We start from the raw sequence: 16,523 nt of genomic DNA on the forward strand, positions 1-16,523 counted from the left end.
GTGGGGCGAAACGTTGGAAAATAAAATAGTTGTAAACTATTTTCGTTTCACTTGTGACTGCAACCCTGACCATCTTCCTATATATCAATTTTTACAGTCAACTATTTATACATATATAAGAATTTATATATATTAATTTTGTCTATATTTAGAATTTTTACTATTTATTATGCTGAGAGAAAATTAGATATAGACATATAGGTAAATAATAGAAGAAAAAAATTTAACAATACTATAAAAAAAAAAGTATAAAAGAACAAAATAAAGAAAAAGATTAAATTAATAACTAAAACAATAAGAATTTAAAAAAAAAATCATGTAATAATATTATGTATTTTAATATTAATAATATTAAGTAATATAAAAATAATAAGCAATTGTCGTATACTAGTCTTAGTACGCTGAGTGTGTATCATCCTACTTCAGTTGGGCAGCACTACTTTTTCTCTCTTCTATATTTTTACTATATATTTATGCAAAAATAATCAAATATTTATGTGCATATTTTGACTTCTTATCACATAAAATTCACATCCCTATTTATCAATATATATCATATTATCAGAAAGTTACATAAAGAAAAAAATTATAAATCAAATTTAAAAATATTAATATTACTACCTCGTGGTTTCCAAGAAAGTAGGCTACGGAATAGTCCACATCTTTTTGACCAGAGGCACATTCGAGACCGAGAATGTTGCCAAGGACGTCCAGCAAGATTTCGAGACGAGCTTTGTTGCTTTTCACAAGTGCATCACGATTTTCACTCACAAAATGCTCTGGGTCCACTTCTAAATGCACCTATAAAATGTCAATAACATAATTCAGGAAATAATCATTAACTGAACATTTTTCTAACTAAAAAAACGAAATATTTCCCTACAACTTTGGTAGATATTAGGCCTAACACAATTGTTTCCAGTTTCTTTTTTTTTTCAGAGAAAAATAGACTTTTTTTTTTTGTAAACAGCCAGTGGAGGTTAGAACCAGACAAAATAAAAAAAATAAACAACAAAACCAGCCCACTCTTTCAAGAGATAGCAATGGGCCCAATGAATAGATACAGATCATTGCCCAATAAACCCAGCAGGTTATAAAATGGACAGATTCGCTGAAAACTGCATATCGAAGATTCAACCCGATAATGATACTTTCCTTACCTAATAGTCGTAGAGAAGTAAAAAAAAAAACTTTTCAGTAAGATTTTCATTTTTTTGGGACCCGCTCCCCATTGTACAAGTAGTATGGAAGAGATATAGTCCCTTAGCATCTGGATATATATACCTGAGAGAAAACCATCTTTGCTGTCTCGTTGAGCGATACCAAGAGCAAACTAGGGGTTTGCCATGTCTCTTCTGCGCCGAGTACTTCTACTTTCAGCTTGTGCGAGTTTCCTTTACTGTCTTTAACTTCTACAGAATCTGGTATGACGCTCAAGCTGAAATAGAATTATTTCATTAGGTATTGATTAAACTAAATTTTATAGTTTCAGGATCTGAAAAAATATAAAATTTGAATGTCTAAACTATTGTTCCATTTGTATCATTAATGTCGATAGATCCAACAGATTCATGAATAGAAGTTGTTAATATTCCACAACTTATTTAATACCTTGTAATCTACTCCCTTTGAGACAGGTTCATAATTTATTTTGTTGGCTCAGTAAAGATGACCTGGGTTAAAACTACAACTGACTCTTGGTAGGGTGCAAATAATCTATGAGATGAAGAATCTAGTTTTTTTTTAAAGGAAGATGGTCCGAGTACGGTCAAAAGAACTAATAAAATATTAAACTATTTATTGTGAGCCAACTTTCCAACAATAAATGAATCTTGATTCTTGTTGGAACGTTGGCTACATTCAGTAAGCCTTGCAAAGTGGGGTGAAACGTTGGCTACATTCAGTAAGCCTTGCAAAGTGGGGTGAAACGTTGGCTACATTCAGTAAGCCTTGCAAAGTGGGGTGAAACGTTGGCTACATTCAGTAAGCCTTGCAAAGTGGGGTGAAACGTTGGCTACATTCAGTAAGCCTTGCAAAGTAGGGTGAAACGTTGGCTCACAATAAATAGTTTAATATTTTATTAGTTCTTTTGACCGTACTCGGACCATCTTCCTTTTATATACTATACAAGGTCAATCTATGATCTTCTAATCTAATTTATTTGTGTGCTTAAGGCCTGATTTCTCAAAAAAGGTAATAGGCTCTAGAAGCTTTCTAATTCTCTCCTCTCTTTCACGTAACATTAGGATTAAAATTTTCCCAGTTGACATTTTAATCTACTCTATGGGTTGATTGAACCCAATAATCTTAGGAAATCAAAATTATTTTCTCTAAATAATTTTTTTTATTTAATTGAAATAGTTGTATGCTTATGTTTCTGCTCTTCTGCTCCTAATTCATTGTTATTTCCTATACGATCTGTGAGATGAATGAATCATGTACTTTAAATATTTTGTGTAGATTATTCATAGATGAATTAATCATAAAAAGTTTATCAAAATTCCATGGTGCAATGGCTAACAACATAGGCAATCCAACTTCATCTTAAAGATTGCAGCCCAGATCAATACAACACATTCTATTATAAATTTGTTATTTATCTATCTTTATTATTTATTTTATTTTTTCATTATATAAGCCAGTTATTATTTAATTAATTTTATAAATATTAGTTGTTTTTGTTTTTCTTATTTTATTTATTTATTTTATACCAGATCGGCCTGGTGGGCCTTACGTGGTTGATATAACCATTACTATATATATATTTAACAGTTGATTATGGGGGAGAGGGGGTATAGTCTTGTACAAAATAAACTGAAAAATAATGTATTTCAAAATCAAAGAATTTCAGACTTAATTAATGGAAAGTTTTCGTTATTTTCATAATGATTATTTTTACCAACTATTACATAATAATGGGGTTGAAAACTAATAGTAGGTGGTACTAAGTACTAACATGGAATACCATGTTATACAGAGAATACTCTGACTCATTTTGTTCATTTGTTTTATGAAATAGTTTTTTCAACAGTTCTAAAGAATTTCTGTTTTTTTGTCAACGAACAATTCAGTAATGTTTGCAAAAAATAGGTATATAAACGACCACCACTATACAGTTTATACACCAAAACAGAAAAATAACAAAATTAATGACCAGCTGTTAATAAAAATAAATAAATCAAACAACAACTTAATATATAAAATACCTGGTTTGTTCATCGTGTGAAAACTGTGGAATGGACGGAGACGGCTGATAGCAGAACAAATGATGCATCAACGGAACGTGTTTCCAGCTTTTGTAAGAGCACTGCACAAGTTCATTAGGCCGTACCTCAGCGGTATGGAACATCGGCAAGACAGAACCTAAATAGTCAGAACAAAGGCACAACACTGATCCGTTACTTTCAAGAACGTAGTTGGTGATATCTTCAGTAAAAGAAGGGGGAACATTGCCATGGACTATCACCAAGCATGTTTGATTCAGCCATGGAGTAGTGTGCATCTGCGAGAAGCTCAAAATATGGATTGTATACCTAAAACATATTTATAGTATAATATATAATTAACTACTAGACATTAATTTATAAATATATATATTTTTTTTAAATTTAAGAAATTAAAGGAAGAGTGAGGATGGTGATCTAAATTAGACAAAAAATATTAAAAACTAATGAACGTTCTCACGCTTTAGCATTCTTCAAGAATGATTAGAAACTGGGAATAAGTGTATTAAACCAAATATAGATCTTTGTACAGGGTACTAATCTATTCTAACCATGGCGGGGGGTCAAGTTTTCATTTCGTGAGAACGCCACAGAAATAAAATAGGCATCGCTGGAGTTCCAAGGTTGCAAAGACCTATCCCCCAACTATCTTGGCTACAGACGGCCCAAGTTTTCTGAATATGATATGTAGCTTGTCTCTTTGATAATGTTAAATAAGCAGTAATTACTTATTTATTATTATTATATTTTTTTTTTTTAGAAACGTAACTAACATCCCCACCTTAGTTATATTGTATATTATTAATTAAAATAAATGATTTTTAATTATTATTCTTATTGAGTATCAATATTTGTAGTATATGTAATCTATTTATTGCACTGGCTAATTCTATTGGTATGGTGGTAGCCTCAGAAACAAATTAATGTATTACTATTAGTTTCTCGTGTATAAAATTAATGTTAATATATGATCAATTTTAATTTATTAGAAAAATTTATCATAATATTAAATATAAGTATAAATTATTTAACACTTGGACTGCAGGAGCTTCCCCTGGAAAACCACTTAAAACATAATTTTTTTTCTTTTCTTTTAATTTAAAATGTAATATTTGGCCAAACAAAGTTTAAATGTCTGGTTTCTAACCATGACAACACATTACCCTCATCCGTGTATGCCGCTGAATTCATATATGCAATCAGCTAATACATGAATGTTTTGCGGATTTTTAAACTGAAATGCTGAATAAGGACTCCAGAAAGTTATTGTATATCATCACATTTTCTATAAAATATTTAGACAGTGTGAAATAATCCAAAACAATGTCAAAAAGAATTTTTTTTAAATTAAAAAAATTTTTGAATACGAAAAAATGTTATTGCAAGTGTGCAATATAAAAGAATACATAAGTAAAGAAATGTATACACTTTAAAAAATAAGTTCTCCAATAAAAAAAAATTTTTGAAGGAGTGTATAAATCCTTAAAGCGGTAGGACTAAGAATGATCATAGCTGGTGGCAGCTAGGACATCATTAAACACGGTTCAGGACAATCCAAGGTGGAAGGGAGGTCTTTCTAGAGATCTTTCTAGCACACCTAGCACCAGCAAGAAAAGTGACCTCCCTTGACAAAAGCTTGTCGTCAGACATGCTCCCGAGCCACCACGGCTTGAGGATTATGTGTTGTCAACCATGGTCAAAGTGTTAAGCGTGTAGGAAATCTTTAAGTTTTTAATATTAGTTACAAAGTCAGTTATTTTCGTTTGTTTGAGCAAATTTAGTGTTTTCTCAGCACTTTTTACCGACAGCTAATTGGGATTCTACTGTACTTGAAAGAATTTTTTTATATTTTTTTCAAATAATAAAAAAATGTTGGCTACAACAAATGCAATAACAGTGGGTTATAAAAAAATATTCCAGAGCATACTTTTAAGTAATGAACTTAAAATAAAAATAAACAAAGAGCGATGTCTACAGAAATAGAGTCACAAAACAATTTTTATTTTTCAATAAATGCTCATTTTATTTGATAAGTATAAAATCAGAAAATATTACATGTCTCTCGTAAGAGCTGTCTCAAGCGCTACTTTGACGCAGTCAGCTGCAGACGAGCTATCGGAAAATATGACGATGGTGGGAGGTTTGCTTCTGTCTGATAATGAATTAGTTGTGATGGTTCTCCTTGGCGTCGATGGCAATGACCTAAGTGAAGACATTGAAGTAGTAGCGGAATCTGCTGCCAGTCTATAACAAATTTATTATAATTATAATATCAAAGTTTAGTATAATAATAATAGAAGTTAAAAAAATAATAAACAAAATCAAACTAATACAGACTGCATTAATGGGATTTTTTATAACATTTACAATGATGATAATGCCGAATTAGATAAAATATTGGCCAGCTAATAATTAACGTCTATTTGAAAGAAAAATAGTTTAAACTTAAACTTGCAATGAAAATATAAATTTTTAAGTAATCTATTTGCTTAAAATACTTACTTACATATATTAAAGATATAAAATGTATGCATACCAGAAATAAAATAAAAGACATATTAATATAGTTATTTGATATATGCTGGGAATGGGTAGCTAATTAGTAAGGCACTATGTTCCTAACTCCAAGGACCTGGGTTCGAATCCGGCTGTCGTAGATAGATGGTTTCATCCATAATTGGTAAAAAAACTGGCAGGCGAGTATGATTCTGACCAAATCACCTCCTTTCACAACTGTTGGTCTAGTAACAGTACTTCCTTACAAAGTACTACACTCCTAACTCTTCATTGGTTATAACGCTAAATTATTTTTTTTTTTTTAATATATACTAAGTAAATATATAAAGTTCTAGATATGAATATGAGACACTCAATTAAAACACATGATAAATTTTCAAAATTTATTTTCAAACAAGAGTTACTAACCATAACTTAATACCAACACTATTCTTTAAGGAATACGAATTTCCTAAAAATTCTTTCAAAAAACAATAAAACTTTCCCTAAATAATCCGAATAAGCCAAAAACTTCAATTCATAATAAATTTCAGAAACCATTTTTTATGACCAATTGCCTCATATACATCTAAAAACATATAAAAATTGAATACTTACAAAAAATAAATCTATAACTTTTTAAAACCAATCATATATTATTTCTCAAGGGTTTATTCCCTTTTTTTGTTTGTGAGCCATATTTTCTATAATATCTCATACAAAAAAATATGATCCAGCCATCATTTTGAAGATTACTTTTACAGCTGAACATGAAAAATAAACATTATTACCAAAAGAATGTCTAATTTCAGCTTTCATTCACCCATATCTTGGGAATTCATGAAGACAGAAGAGGATAAATATTAACTATTAAAAAAATAAAATAAATAAAAACAGCGGTTTTCTCTGAACTTACTGAGCCATTTTATTTTGATTTTTACAAGTCACGGATCACCACAGAATGACTCTCGGAATTTGACATTACCACCTAAATACATTTTGGTTATAGAATAATTGATCTAATAATTAAAAAAAAAAAAAAAAAAAAAAGGAAAAAAGATTTTAAATTTGTATAAATAAAATCATTCAGATACAACAAACTATTCTGTAAAAATTTTAAGATATTTTGTTTTAAGTAGTGCAAAACTTCAGCTTTATAAACATTGTCGTTTCTGAGATACAGTGGTCAGTGAGTGAGTGAATATAGATGACATTAATTATTCTATATTTTAAGGCATGTAAAAATACATTAATACAAAAATTAAATACTTATCTAATTTTTTAAAAGTATCCTAAATGTATATAATTTAAAATGAAATATTCGAGTAAGAGCTACTATATGTATACTATATAAAATAAATTAATTTCAATAATGAATAAGTAAAAATATTTCTGTGAAAACAAAATTTCAATAAGGAAAAACTTCTGATGTTTCTATGCAATGATTTTAATCATTAAAAAGTATATTTTAATTAACAAAAAGCAAATAAAACTTCTTTCAAATTTAAAATTTACTTTTGTAGTTTTCATTAAAATATTTTTGTCAACTTTGTAGATTATTGGTATAAGTTAGTATGGAGAACTCAATACTTTAGAGTATACTGAGGACTAATGAATTTTAGATATAGTATAATCTACTTCTTGAAAAAATAAATATGATTCCAAAATTATAACATTCACATAAAGGAAATATTTATTCCTGGTGATAACTGATTAAATATCCATCAAAATATGAAAATAGCCTAACCTGATAACCTGCAAGAACTTAACCTAACCTAGCTGAGGGATCATGGAAAGTTGTAGTGATGACCTTCATCTCTCCAGGGCCTTGGGTCACAATGAGGAGAATATTAACAAGACCATCGATTTCATTAAAGCCATTAGATTATTTACTCTGATATGAATCTGATTTACATACTATAAATCATCATTAAATAATTACCATAAATTATCCCGTTATCTAATATTACCATTTAATATCCCGTTATCTTATATTACCATTTAATATCTAATTCACTAATTAATAATTAACCAAATATATTTTCTTGTTACAAGAGCAATGATAACCATTTGTCGTTTCTGCCCTTAAATTCAAACAACAAATATCCTTTCCTTTTGTTGTTTTTCACAGCACGTTTCATCAAGAGTAAAAAGCATTCAACCAACCAAAACAATGTGAACATAACACATAGCTTTCCTTATTATGATTTTAAGACAGTTAAATTGATTCACAACATAGCTTTTCCATCAAAAATACAAGTTGGGTATATGAATAATAGAATATTAGTAATTTGGATAGTACAACATAAGTAATATGGATAGTAAAATATTAATAATATGAATAGTAGAATAGTAGTAATATGGATAGTAGAAAGATAGTAATATGGATGGTGGAATAATATTAATATGGATAATACAATATTAGTAATAGGGATAGTAGAATAATAGTAATATGGGTAGTATAATAGTGGGAATATGATAACACAGATAGTAGAATATTAGTAATAGGTTACTATGGATAGTACAAAATTGGCAATAAAGTAACATGGATAGTAGAATATTAGTAATATAGATAATAAAAAAAAATAGTAATATGGATAGTAAAATATTAGTAGTATAGATAATAGAAAAGTAGTAATATAGATAGTAAAATATTAGTAATATGGTAATATGGATAGTAGAATATTGGTAATAAGATAACATGTGTAGTAGAATATTATTAACATAGATAATAGAAAAATAATAAAATGGATAGTAAAATATCAATAATATGAATAGTAGATAACATTAGATAAGAAATTGAGTAAATAACATAGATAGAATATTAGTAACATGGATAGTAATTAGTAATATGGATAGTAGAATATTAGAAAATAGATAGTAAAATAGTAATATGGATAACAGAATAATAGTATTATAGACAGTAGTATATTAGTTATATGGATAGTAGAATATTAGTATAGTAATAATATGGATAGTAGGATGGTAGAATACTAGTGATATGCATAGTAGATTATTAATAATATGGATAATATAATATTACGAATATGGAGCGAGAGGAGAATATAAAACTTTAGAAGGTCAATGAAACTAACAGCAAGGCTTGAAAGAACTATTTTTTATTACTGATATATCAAAAATAAGAAAGTGGTAAACATAATAAACATTTAGGTAATTGCAGTTAAGAATGTTTAATTAAACTGATGCAACAGTAACAAAAGATATATATTTTTATCAAAGTCTAAAAACATAATATGACCTCAATTAAAAAGACATATATAGAAATGTTATATGAATATATATCGTTTCTATTTTGATAGCCTTTTTTAAAAATAAGTTTGATTTTTATAAATATTTTAACACGGTCTGTTCAACCTCAAATTGATTGTATTATTATTAGTTACTACAAATTTTTAAGTCCTTACACAGCTTTAAAGTAAAAAATTAAGAAAAAAAACAGAATGGTTCTTAATCCATATATTTTCTCTAGTTAGAGGTTTTGGGGATACTCAGTGTCCCTCTTGGTCTTTTATAAATCATTATTTTTTAAAATCTTCCTTCTCTGTTCGAACCATTAACCAAACAACATTGATTTTATAGAAAATTTAAATAATTGGGATTATAGCATATTGAATGTACTGTTTTTAAACAAATAGTGAATTATAAAAACTGAAAAGAGGGAACACAGTATCACCGAAATGCCCTAGAAGAGAAAATATATGGATTAAAAACCAATGTGTTATTAGTTCTTAGTTTTTAACCGTTAGGCAACATTAAAATTTGTAATAACTAATAATAATACAATCAACCTGAGGTAGAACAGACTTTTTTTTTATGACCCCTTCCTAGTCATTTCTGACATAAGGAGAATTACCTATAGATTACCACCCTATTCTAACCATGGTGGGGAGTTTTTGAAAGTTTTCGATTAGTGGGGCCGCCATAAAAATGAAAGTCGACCCCTCTGGCTGGATTCCCCTCCAGTCACAAGCCAGTTGTAGTTGGCGCTTTAACTCACTCGGCTACGGTGTGGTTTGAGGTTGAACGGACTGTACTTATTTGAAAAATCAAACTTATTAAAAAAAAAAGTAGTAAATAATAAAATCTGAAGAGAGCAGCACAGTATCCCTGAAATGACCTAGAAGAGAAAATATATGAATTAAGAATTATTTTATTTTTAGTTCTTAATTTTTTACTTTAACGCAACATTAGAATTTAAAATTTATAAACGTATAAGTCAGATGATGAAACAAATTAATAAAGTAATTACACATCAGATTCCTTCTGTAACTAATTTTTAACAAACTATCTTTTGAAGAAGCTTCTATGCTCCTTACATTGTCATAACTTAAGTTATTTCAATAATAGTAGTAATAAACTCTATCAATTGAATAATAATGATCATCTAAAAAAGAAAACCTAATTAAAAATCAATGAAATAATATAACCATTGGTATATCTTTGTTTCATTCTTATGATGCACATTATCATATCTAAAATATTTTGTCCAATATAGATTTATATTTATAATTCATAAAACATTAAGAAAAATAACAACCTATAATACATTGTTAAGAAATTATGATGTAAATTGTATAAGAAATTGTAAAAGTTAAAGTGAACCTCATCCTCACATAAGAGAATTTAGTTTTGAAAAGAAACACATAAATAAGAAGTTCTTCGTTTAAAATCTACAAGTAACAAGTTTGAATTTTCATTTTAATTAATAACTTGAAAAAGGGATAGAAAACTTTAGTTAAGGTTGCGAAGAATCACTTGCTTAACACTAAGTCACTAGATGAAGGGCTCAAATTTATAGGTCAAATAAGTTTTGTTTATTTGTGTATCATTGCTGACCACACCCTTGACCATCTTCTCATATCTATCTACGGTCAACTATTAACACCTCATTATTAAATTTAAATATTTGCTATTTTTAAATAAATAAAGATCCTATTGATCACCGTACACCTGTAAACAACCGATTCAGTAGACAATATCACATATATGTTACACCAATATCAAGATCGCAGTGGTTTCCATATTGATAGTGTTACATGCAACGTTATGCTACATTTAGTAAAAAAAAAAGGAGAAGATGATAATGCAACTCAATTCATGATAGGATAAAACAAAAACTATTTAAAATGCTTTGAACCAATAAATATTAATTTGAATTGTTTCACATCATAATATCTCAGGACTTAACCATTAACATCACAAAATTATTATCACTTATGGTGCCGTAAATTGTTGTTTTATTTATCCATCCACTTTCTTTAAGGCATTTTTATGTTATTTTTTTTCAATTCCCATTCATTTCCACATACAATATTTAATTTTGATACAAATAATGACAATTACCTTAACAATATTTCCTTTCAATAATGAATAAAACCAATTTAAATGAAAAAATGAAGTTCCTTCAACTGTCGATATCCAAACATTTTAGGTTGGAGTTGATGCTTTAAATTTTAGAGGAAGGAATTTATATAATTTTCCAGGCATCAGTTTATTATATTTATAGAGAACTCAAGAAAAAATTAAATTTAGATTTTAAAAAACACATGTACTGAAACATTCTTTCCTTGCCCAAAGTATACAGGAGCACAACTGAGCTGTGAATATGAGGGGAATGTAGGGGCCGAAACCCCCACCAGCACATAATGTGGCTCCCTCTCTACCTCCCGCTAAGTTCAGTGGGTTCACTGCTCAAAATGAGCAGGTTGTGTCTGTCAGAATGAAGCTGTTTCATTTCTGTTTTTTATTGAATCTCAAAGAAATATTTTCGTTCACCTTTTGCTATTAAAAAATAATTTTCTTTTTTCATTCAAAATAGTAGCAGGATTACGTGTTCCTGTACACAATATACTACCACAGCAACGATTGGAAACCAATTATTTATGTTTTTGATAATCCTGTTTTATTCCAAAAAGACTCCTAAAAGAAGATTTACCCAAACATAACCAAAACTCAACAATTTGACTTTATAAAAAGAAAAACCGAATTGTACAAGTTGTTAAAATTAATTTTAACAGCCTATAACTAGGCTACATTTATTTTTCTTCTTTCAAAAACGTGTATTGCTTACTATCTCATAAAAAGATAGTATCCTACAGAACCCTTTATAAGAATTTCAATAAATTCCAATAGTGAAAATAGTCTGGATAGGACATGTAAAAAAGAAAGATTTTCAATCGCAATCAATTTATTTATGAAATAAAAACACAATTTTTTACTTTAAAGAAATATTCAACTAAGAGTTTGACTAGAAATGACATAAAAGAACAAGAGCCTCTATCGGCTATCAGCTCTCATCAAGTTTAAAGCTAATACAAATAAAAGTTAGACTGACTGTTAGTATGCGTTTTTAAAAATAACAATATAGTTTCTAGCCTTTGCTCTCAATTTGCTACAACTTCAAATAATTATGTATAAATATTCATTAATCTCAATTATTATAATAGTTAGTAATATCTGTTAATAAAATTATATCTAATAACAATATATATATATTTTGTAAATAGCAATTCTCATCACCTAGTAGATACGGGAGTGGTAGATCCAACATCCGTGGTACTCATTCTGGACAAAGAAGGTATGCTGGAAGGTATAGGACTCTCCTCCGTAATGACAGAGTTATGATCGCCATCGAGTAACTCTTCTATAATACTACTGTTTTGTAGGGAGTTGCTGCTGCTTGCGGTGGGCTGTTGGGCTTCATAATTACGAGGCACCAACTTTACTGCCCTGTAAATAGCCAGTTCAAATAAGTAAACAAAGTGATATAGTATCACACTTATAAAAGAGAATTATCGTGTTACATAAGAAAAAAAAAATTCCCATTTTTACTGAAATATTTCTCTGTAAATTCTTCGAAACTAAAAATTTCCACTTCCGATTTTTACAGTGATAACAATAACTTTCCAATAAATCAAGAAGTTAAAAATGTCCTTTACACATGCGCACTTTTATCTGAAAACAAAATTTTATTGCCTGCTGAGTTTTCTAAAAAAAAAAAGTAACCTTTTTTTTATACCAGTTCGAATTACCAAAGTTCAGATTACCAAAATTACACTGCATATCACTTTATTTCAAAGAATTTTTAATGCATCTAATAATTATTTTAAAAATAAGTACAGGTAGTTATTTGATTGAGAATATTCCATTAAATAATCATTCAACAAATATTCGTTATTATGGTTAATAATTATTTTTTAAATAACCCCATAATTTATTTAATAAGTACATTATTAAACAGTGCTCAGGTAGTTCACGGACACGAGCGAAACCTCCTGTAACATGTGACATCATACTGGTCTCAGTTGCCAAACTAGGTGTTTCTTATCAGTCAGTTTGATATCACAAAATACAGTCTAATATAGGTAATCCGTATTCCGGTATTCTGAACACTCCAGTAATCTGAACTGGTGTAGACAAAAAAGTTACTTTTCTGAGAAAACTCAGCAGATAATGACATTTTCAATAACGTTATTGTCTTGAAGGCAATAACCTTTTCAAATTAAAGTGAACAAGTGTAAAGGACATTTTTAACTTCCCGATCTATAGGCAAGTTATTGTAATAACAGTGAAAATCAAATATAGAAATTTTTACAGTTTCAATATTAGGTAATGTAATTTCTATGGAAGTGTTCATAATGTATTTTGTTGGAATTAGAAATATACAATATCTATTGTATAAAACCATTTGATTCTGTAAAACTAATTTAATTAATAGTAGAAATATGTATAATGCAAATTTTGTTGGTGAACTAATTTTTATTTATTCCACTTTAAATAAATTCATAAAATAATAATAGAAATTAGATGAGAACAATGGCATAATTTAAACAAATAAAAGGAATTTAGACTTTTTGATGATCAGGAGCAGTAAGTTTTCCAATTTTCCAAATTTTCCAGTTCAATCAGTATCTGAAGCTATTATTATTAACAGATATATTACCCGACACCAGATCCTGGATGTCTGACAGATATCTCTTGCTGAGTTTCTTTCACTTGGCTAACAGCTTCGCAAAAGGTACACAACATTGAAATGTGAGCTCTCCAGCGAGACATGAAACTTTCCCTGCGCTGGTGCCTGTTTAAGCCTGAGCAAATTATAAACAATATTAATCAAAATTGTAACCTTAATATAAATTTTAAAAACCAATAAACTATTACAATTTCATCTCTTAACCAGCCAAAAAAATCATAATAAATAAATAAAGTACCATTTTAAATAGTTATCATTCATTTCAGTTTGATTATTTTGAAATTATTTTAAATAAATGAGGTATGGATGGATGGTCTAGTATACAAGATGATTCAGGGATAAGTGTTCAGAATGAAAATATGAATTAGGAATTTCAGAACAAGAAAAAAAAAAAATTCCTTATGAAGGAATGTTCGTTGACACTTTCTTTACAAGATATTCACGTCTGAAGATTTTCATTGTTATGAATTATTTAGGTTATAATAAATATATTAATATGTGTTCCAACTACTTTATTAACAAAAAGTAAACATTAACATTGATATTAAATGTTGTTTAAAGTGATTACCTTAAGCATTTAGGCTCGGCATAATTCTTTCACACAGTGGCCCAACCTCAAAAAGGAGAACCTCAAAACTTGAATTTCTGTCATAAACTTGAATTTGAAATTTTTCTCAATCTCAATACTTTCCCTTACTATATATTCCATAAATAGCTAATTAAAAGTAAAAGAAAGATGTGAAACCTGTCTTGATTCCTAAAGTAATTACATTTAAAAACATTTAATATGAATGATAATGTTTTCATTTCATCAATAAAATAGTTAGAACACATATTAATTTGTTTAAATATATAAACTTTATCCAATTTTAGTCTGAAAACAATTTATATTTCTTTATAATTCTAATGTTTCGGCCATCCTCAAGGACAATATTAGAGCCACAACAATTTAAAAAAAACTTTATACAGGCTATTCTGCCCAGACCATTAATTTAAGTCCACAATTACCCTATTTTGTCAATTCTTCACATTAAATTAAAAATTGAAACTTTTAATCACAGTCAACCTTCTCTGTTATAATTTATCACAAATATTAACAATTAATTTGTTTATTTAAGCCTAAATAAATCATAACAATGGAAATCTTTAAACGTAAATATCTCCTAAATGAAACATTTATGGACATACCTTTATAGGGAATATTTTTTCTAATTTTGAGACCCTTAATTCATATTTTCAGTTTGAATACTTAACCTTAAAAATTTTGTTTATGTAGAAATACTACAATTTTAAAACTCAATTTTGAAGTCATCAAACTTTCTTTCTGTAAAGTCAATTATTTTTTATTAATTGGCCCTTTCCCCTAACGACATAAAGCACAGATATTATTTACTTAATGCAGCCATTATGCGCATCAAAGAGACAAGTATAAACCAACCCTGATAAGGAGGAACCTCGGGATAAAGCTTAAATTATTACAAAAAATTATCTTACATGGCCCTAATGGACCGTAAGTCTCGGGGGTAAAGCTTAAATTATTACAAAAAATTATCTTACATGGCCCTAGTGGAGCGTATGTCTCGGGGGTAAAGCTTAAATTGTTACAAAAAATTATCTTACATGGCCCTAGTGGAGCGTATATCTCGGGGGTAAAGCTTAAATTGTTACAAAAAATTATCTTACATGGCCCTAATGGAGCGTATGTCTCGGGGGTAAAGCTTAAATTGTTACAAAAAATTATCTTACATGGCCCTAATGGAGCGTATGCCTCGGGGGTAAAGCTTAAATTGTTACAAAAAATTATCTTACATGGCCCTAATGGAGCGTATGTCTCGGGGGTAAAGCTTAAATTATTACAAAAAATTATCTTACATGGCCCTAATGGAGCGTATGTCTCGGGGGTAAAGCTTAAATTATTACAAAAAATTATCTTACATGGCCCTAATGGAGCGTATGTCTCGGGAACGGTTCTGACATTTAAGATTTTATAGGGTGTTCCAATAACATCTACACCTACAAAAACAAACATAGTTAGTAGCTATATACAAAGAAAGATGTACAATGCTTATACAAAAAAATAAATATATTAATCGCATAATTGGCCTAAGTAGTATTCTAAAAGCAAATATTTTAAATTAAGTAAAAATATAGATCAAGTATTACACTACAAGGCACTAAATTGAAAAATAAAAATTTTAAGGGAATTATAATTCATCAACAAAACACTTAAATAATAACTAAAGATGGGATTTTTATGTTATAAGAAAAATATGTACATAAATATGTGTTTATTTTTACATAATTATGGAAAAAAAAATTGAATATTTAACATAAATAAATTAAAAAATGGGTAAAGTTAAATTAAAAGCAGCTGAAAATGAAGAAAATACCAAATACAACTTTTTAGTTTGTTAAAAGGTTTAAAAAAAACAAAAAAAAAAAAAAATTTAAGTGTAATGATTATTTTAATTTGCCATCATCATTTCATTGTTGAATTTGAAAGTAAAATGCATCTATAAGTTGTTTAAAAACTTATAGTTGACGATTATGACACCAATTTGATTTGTTATCAAGTGAATGATGTTTCGACACCCACAGACATAATAAGTGTATATGGTTCTTGAAAGTAATAAAATCCCGACAACTAAGCTCATAAAATATTACATGTTTATTTTAGGTTTCCCAGAATATTATTGAGAACTGATGATTATTATATTATTTTCTCCACTTTTATCCATTTTCCTTGCCCGCATTATAAGTTTTGTACACTATACTTATAATTTGCCTCTTTATCATCTATTATTGTTACA

The 16,523-nt window shown here is 28.5% G+C and overlaps 1 protein-coding gene across 6 annotated transcripts in view; it reads right to left on the reverse strand.

The window, feature by feature from the left end:
* The window catches only part of LOC106678476 (hrp65 protein), a 95,243-nt gene that overhangs the window by 69,556 nt on the left and 9,164 nt on the right, over positions 1–16,523 (reverse strand). For all 6 annotated transcript variants that reach the window (XM_024358350.2, XM_024358349.2, XM_024358348.2 and 3 more), the window contains 7 exons: positions 15,649–15,726; positions 13,684–13,828; positions 12,261–12,470; positions 5,280–5,468; positions 3,207–3,533; positions 1,285–1,438; positions 622–801 (listed from right to left, as the gene is read on the reverse strand). In XM_024358350.2, coding sequence (XP_024214118.1) covers positions 622–801; positions 1,285–1,438; positions 3,207–3,533; positions 5,280–5,468; positions 12,261–12,470; positions 13,684–13,828; positions 15,649–15,726 — 1,283 coding nt within the window. The remainder of the gene's footprint in view (positions 1–621; positions 802–1,284; positions 1,439–3,206; positions 3,534–5,279; positions 5,469–12,260; positions 12,471–13,683; positions 13,829–15,648; positions 15,727–16,523) is intronic.

This window comes from Halyomorpha halys, unplaced genomic scaffold (genome assembly GCF_000696795.3).
Source record: "Halyomorpha halys isolate HHAL.00 unplaced genomic scaffold, Hhal_1.1 Scaffold145.1, whole genome shotgun sequence".
Taxonomy (NCBI): domain Eukaryota; kingdom Metazoa; phylum Arthropoda; class Insecta; order Hemiptera; family Pentatomidae; genus Halyomorpha; species Halyomorpha halys.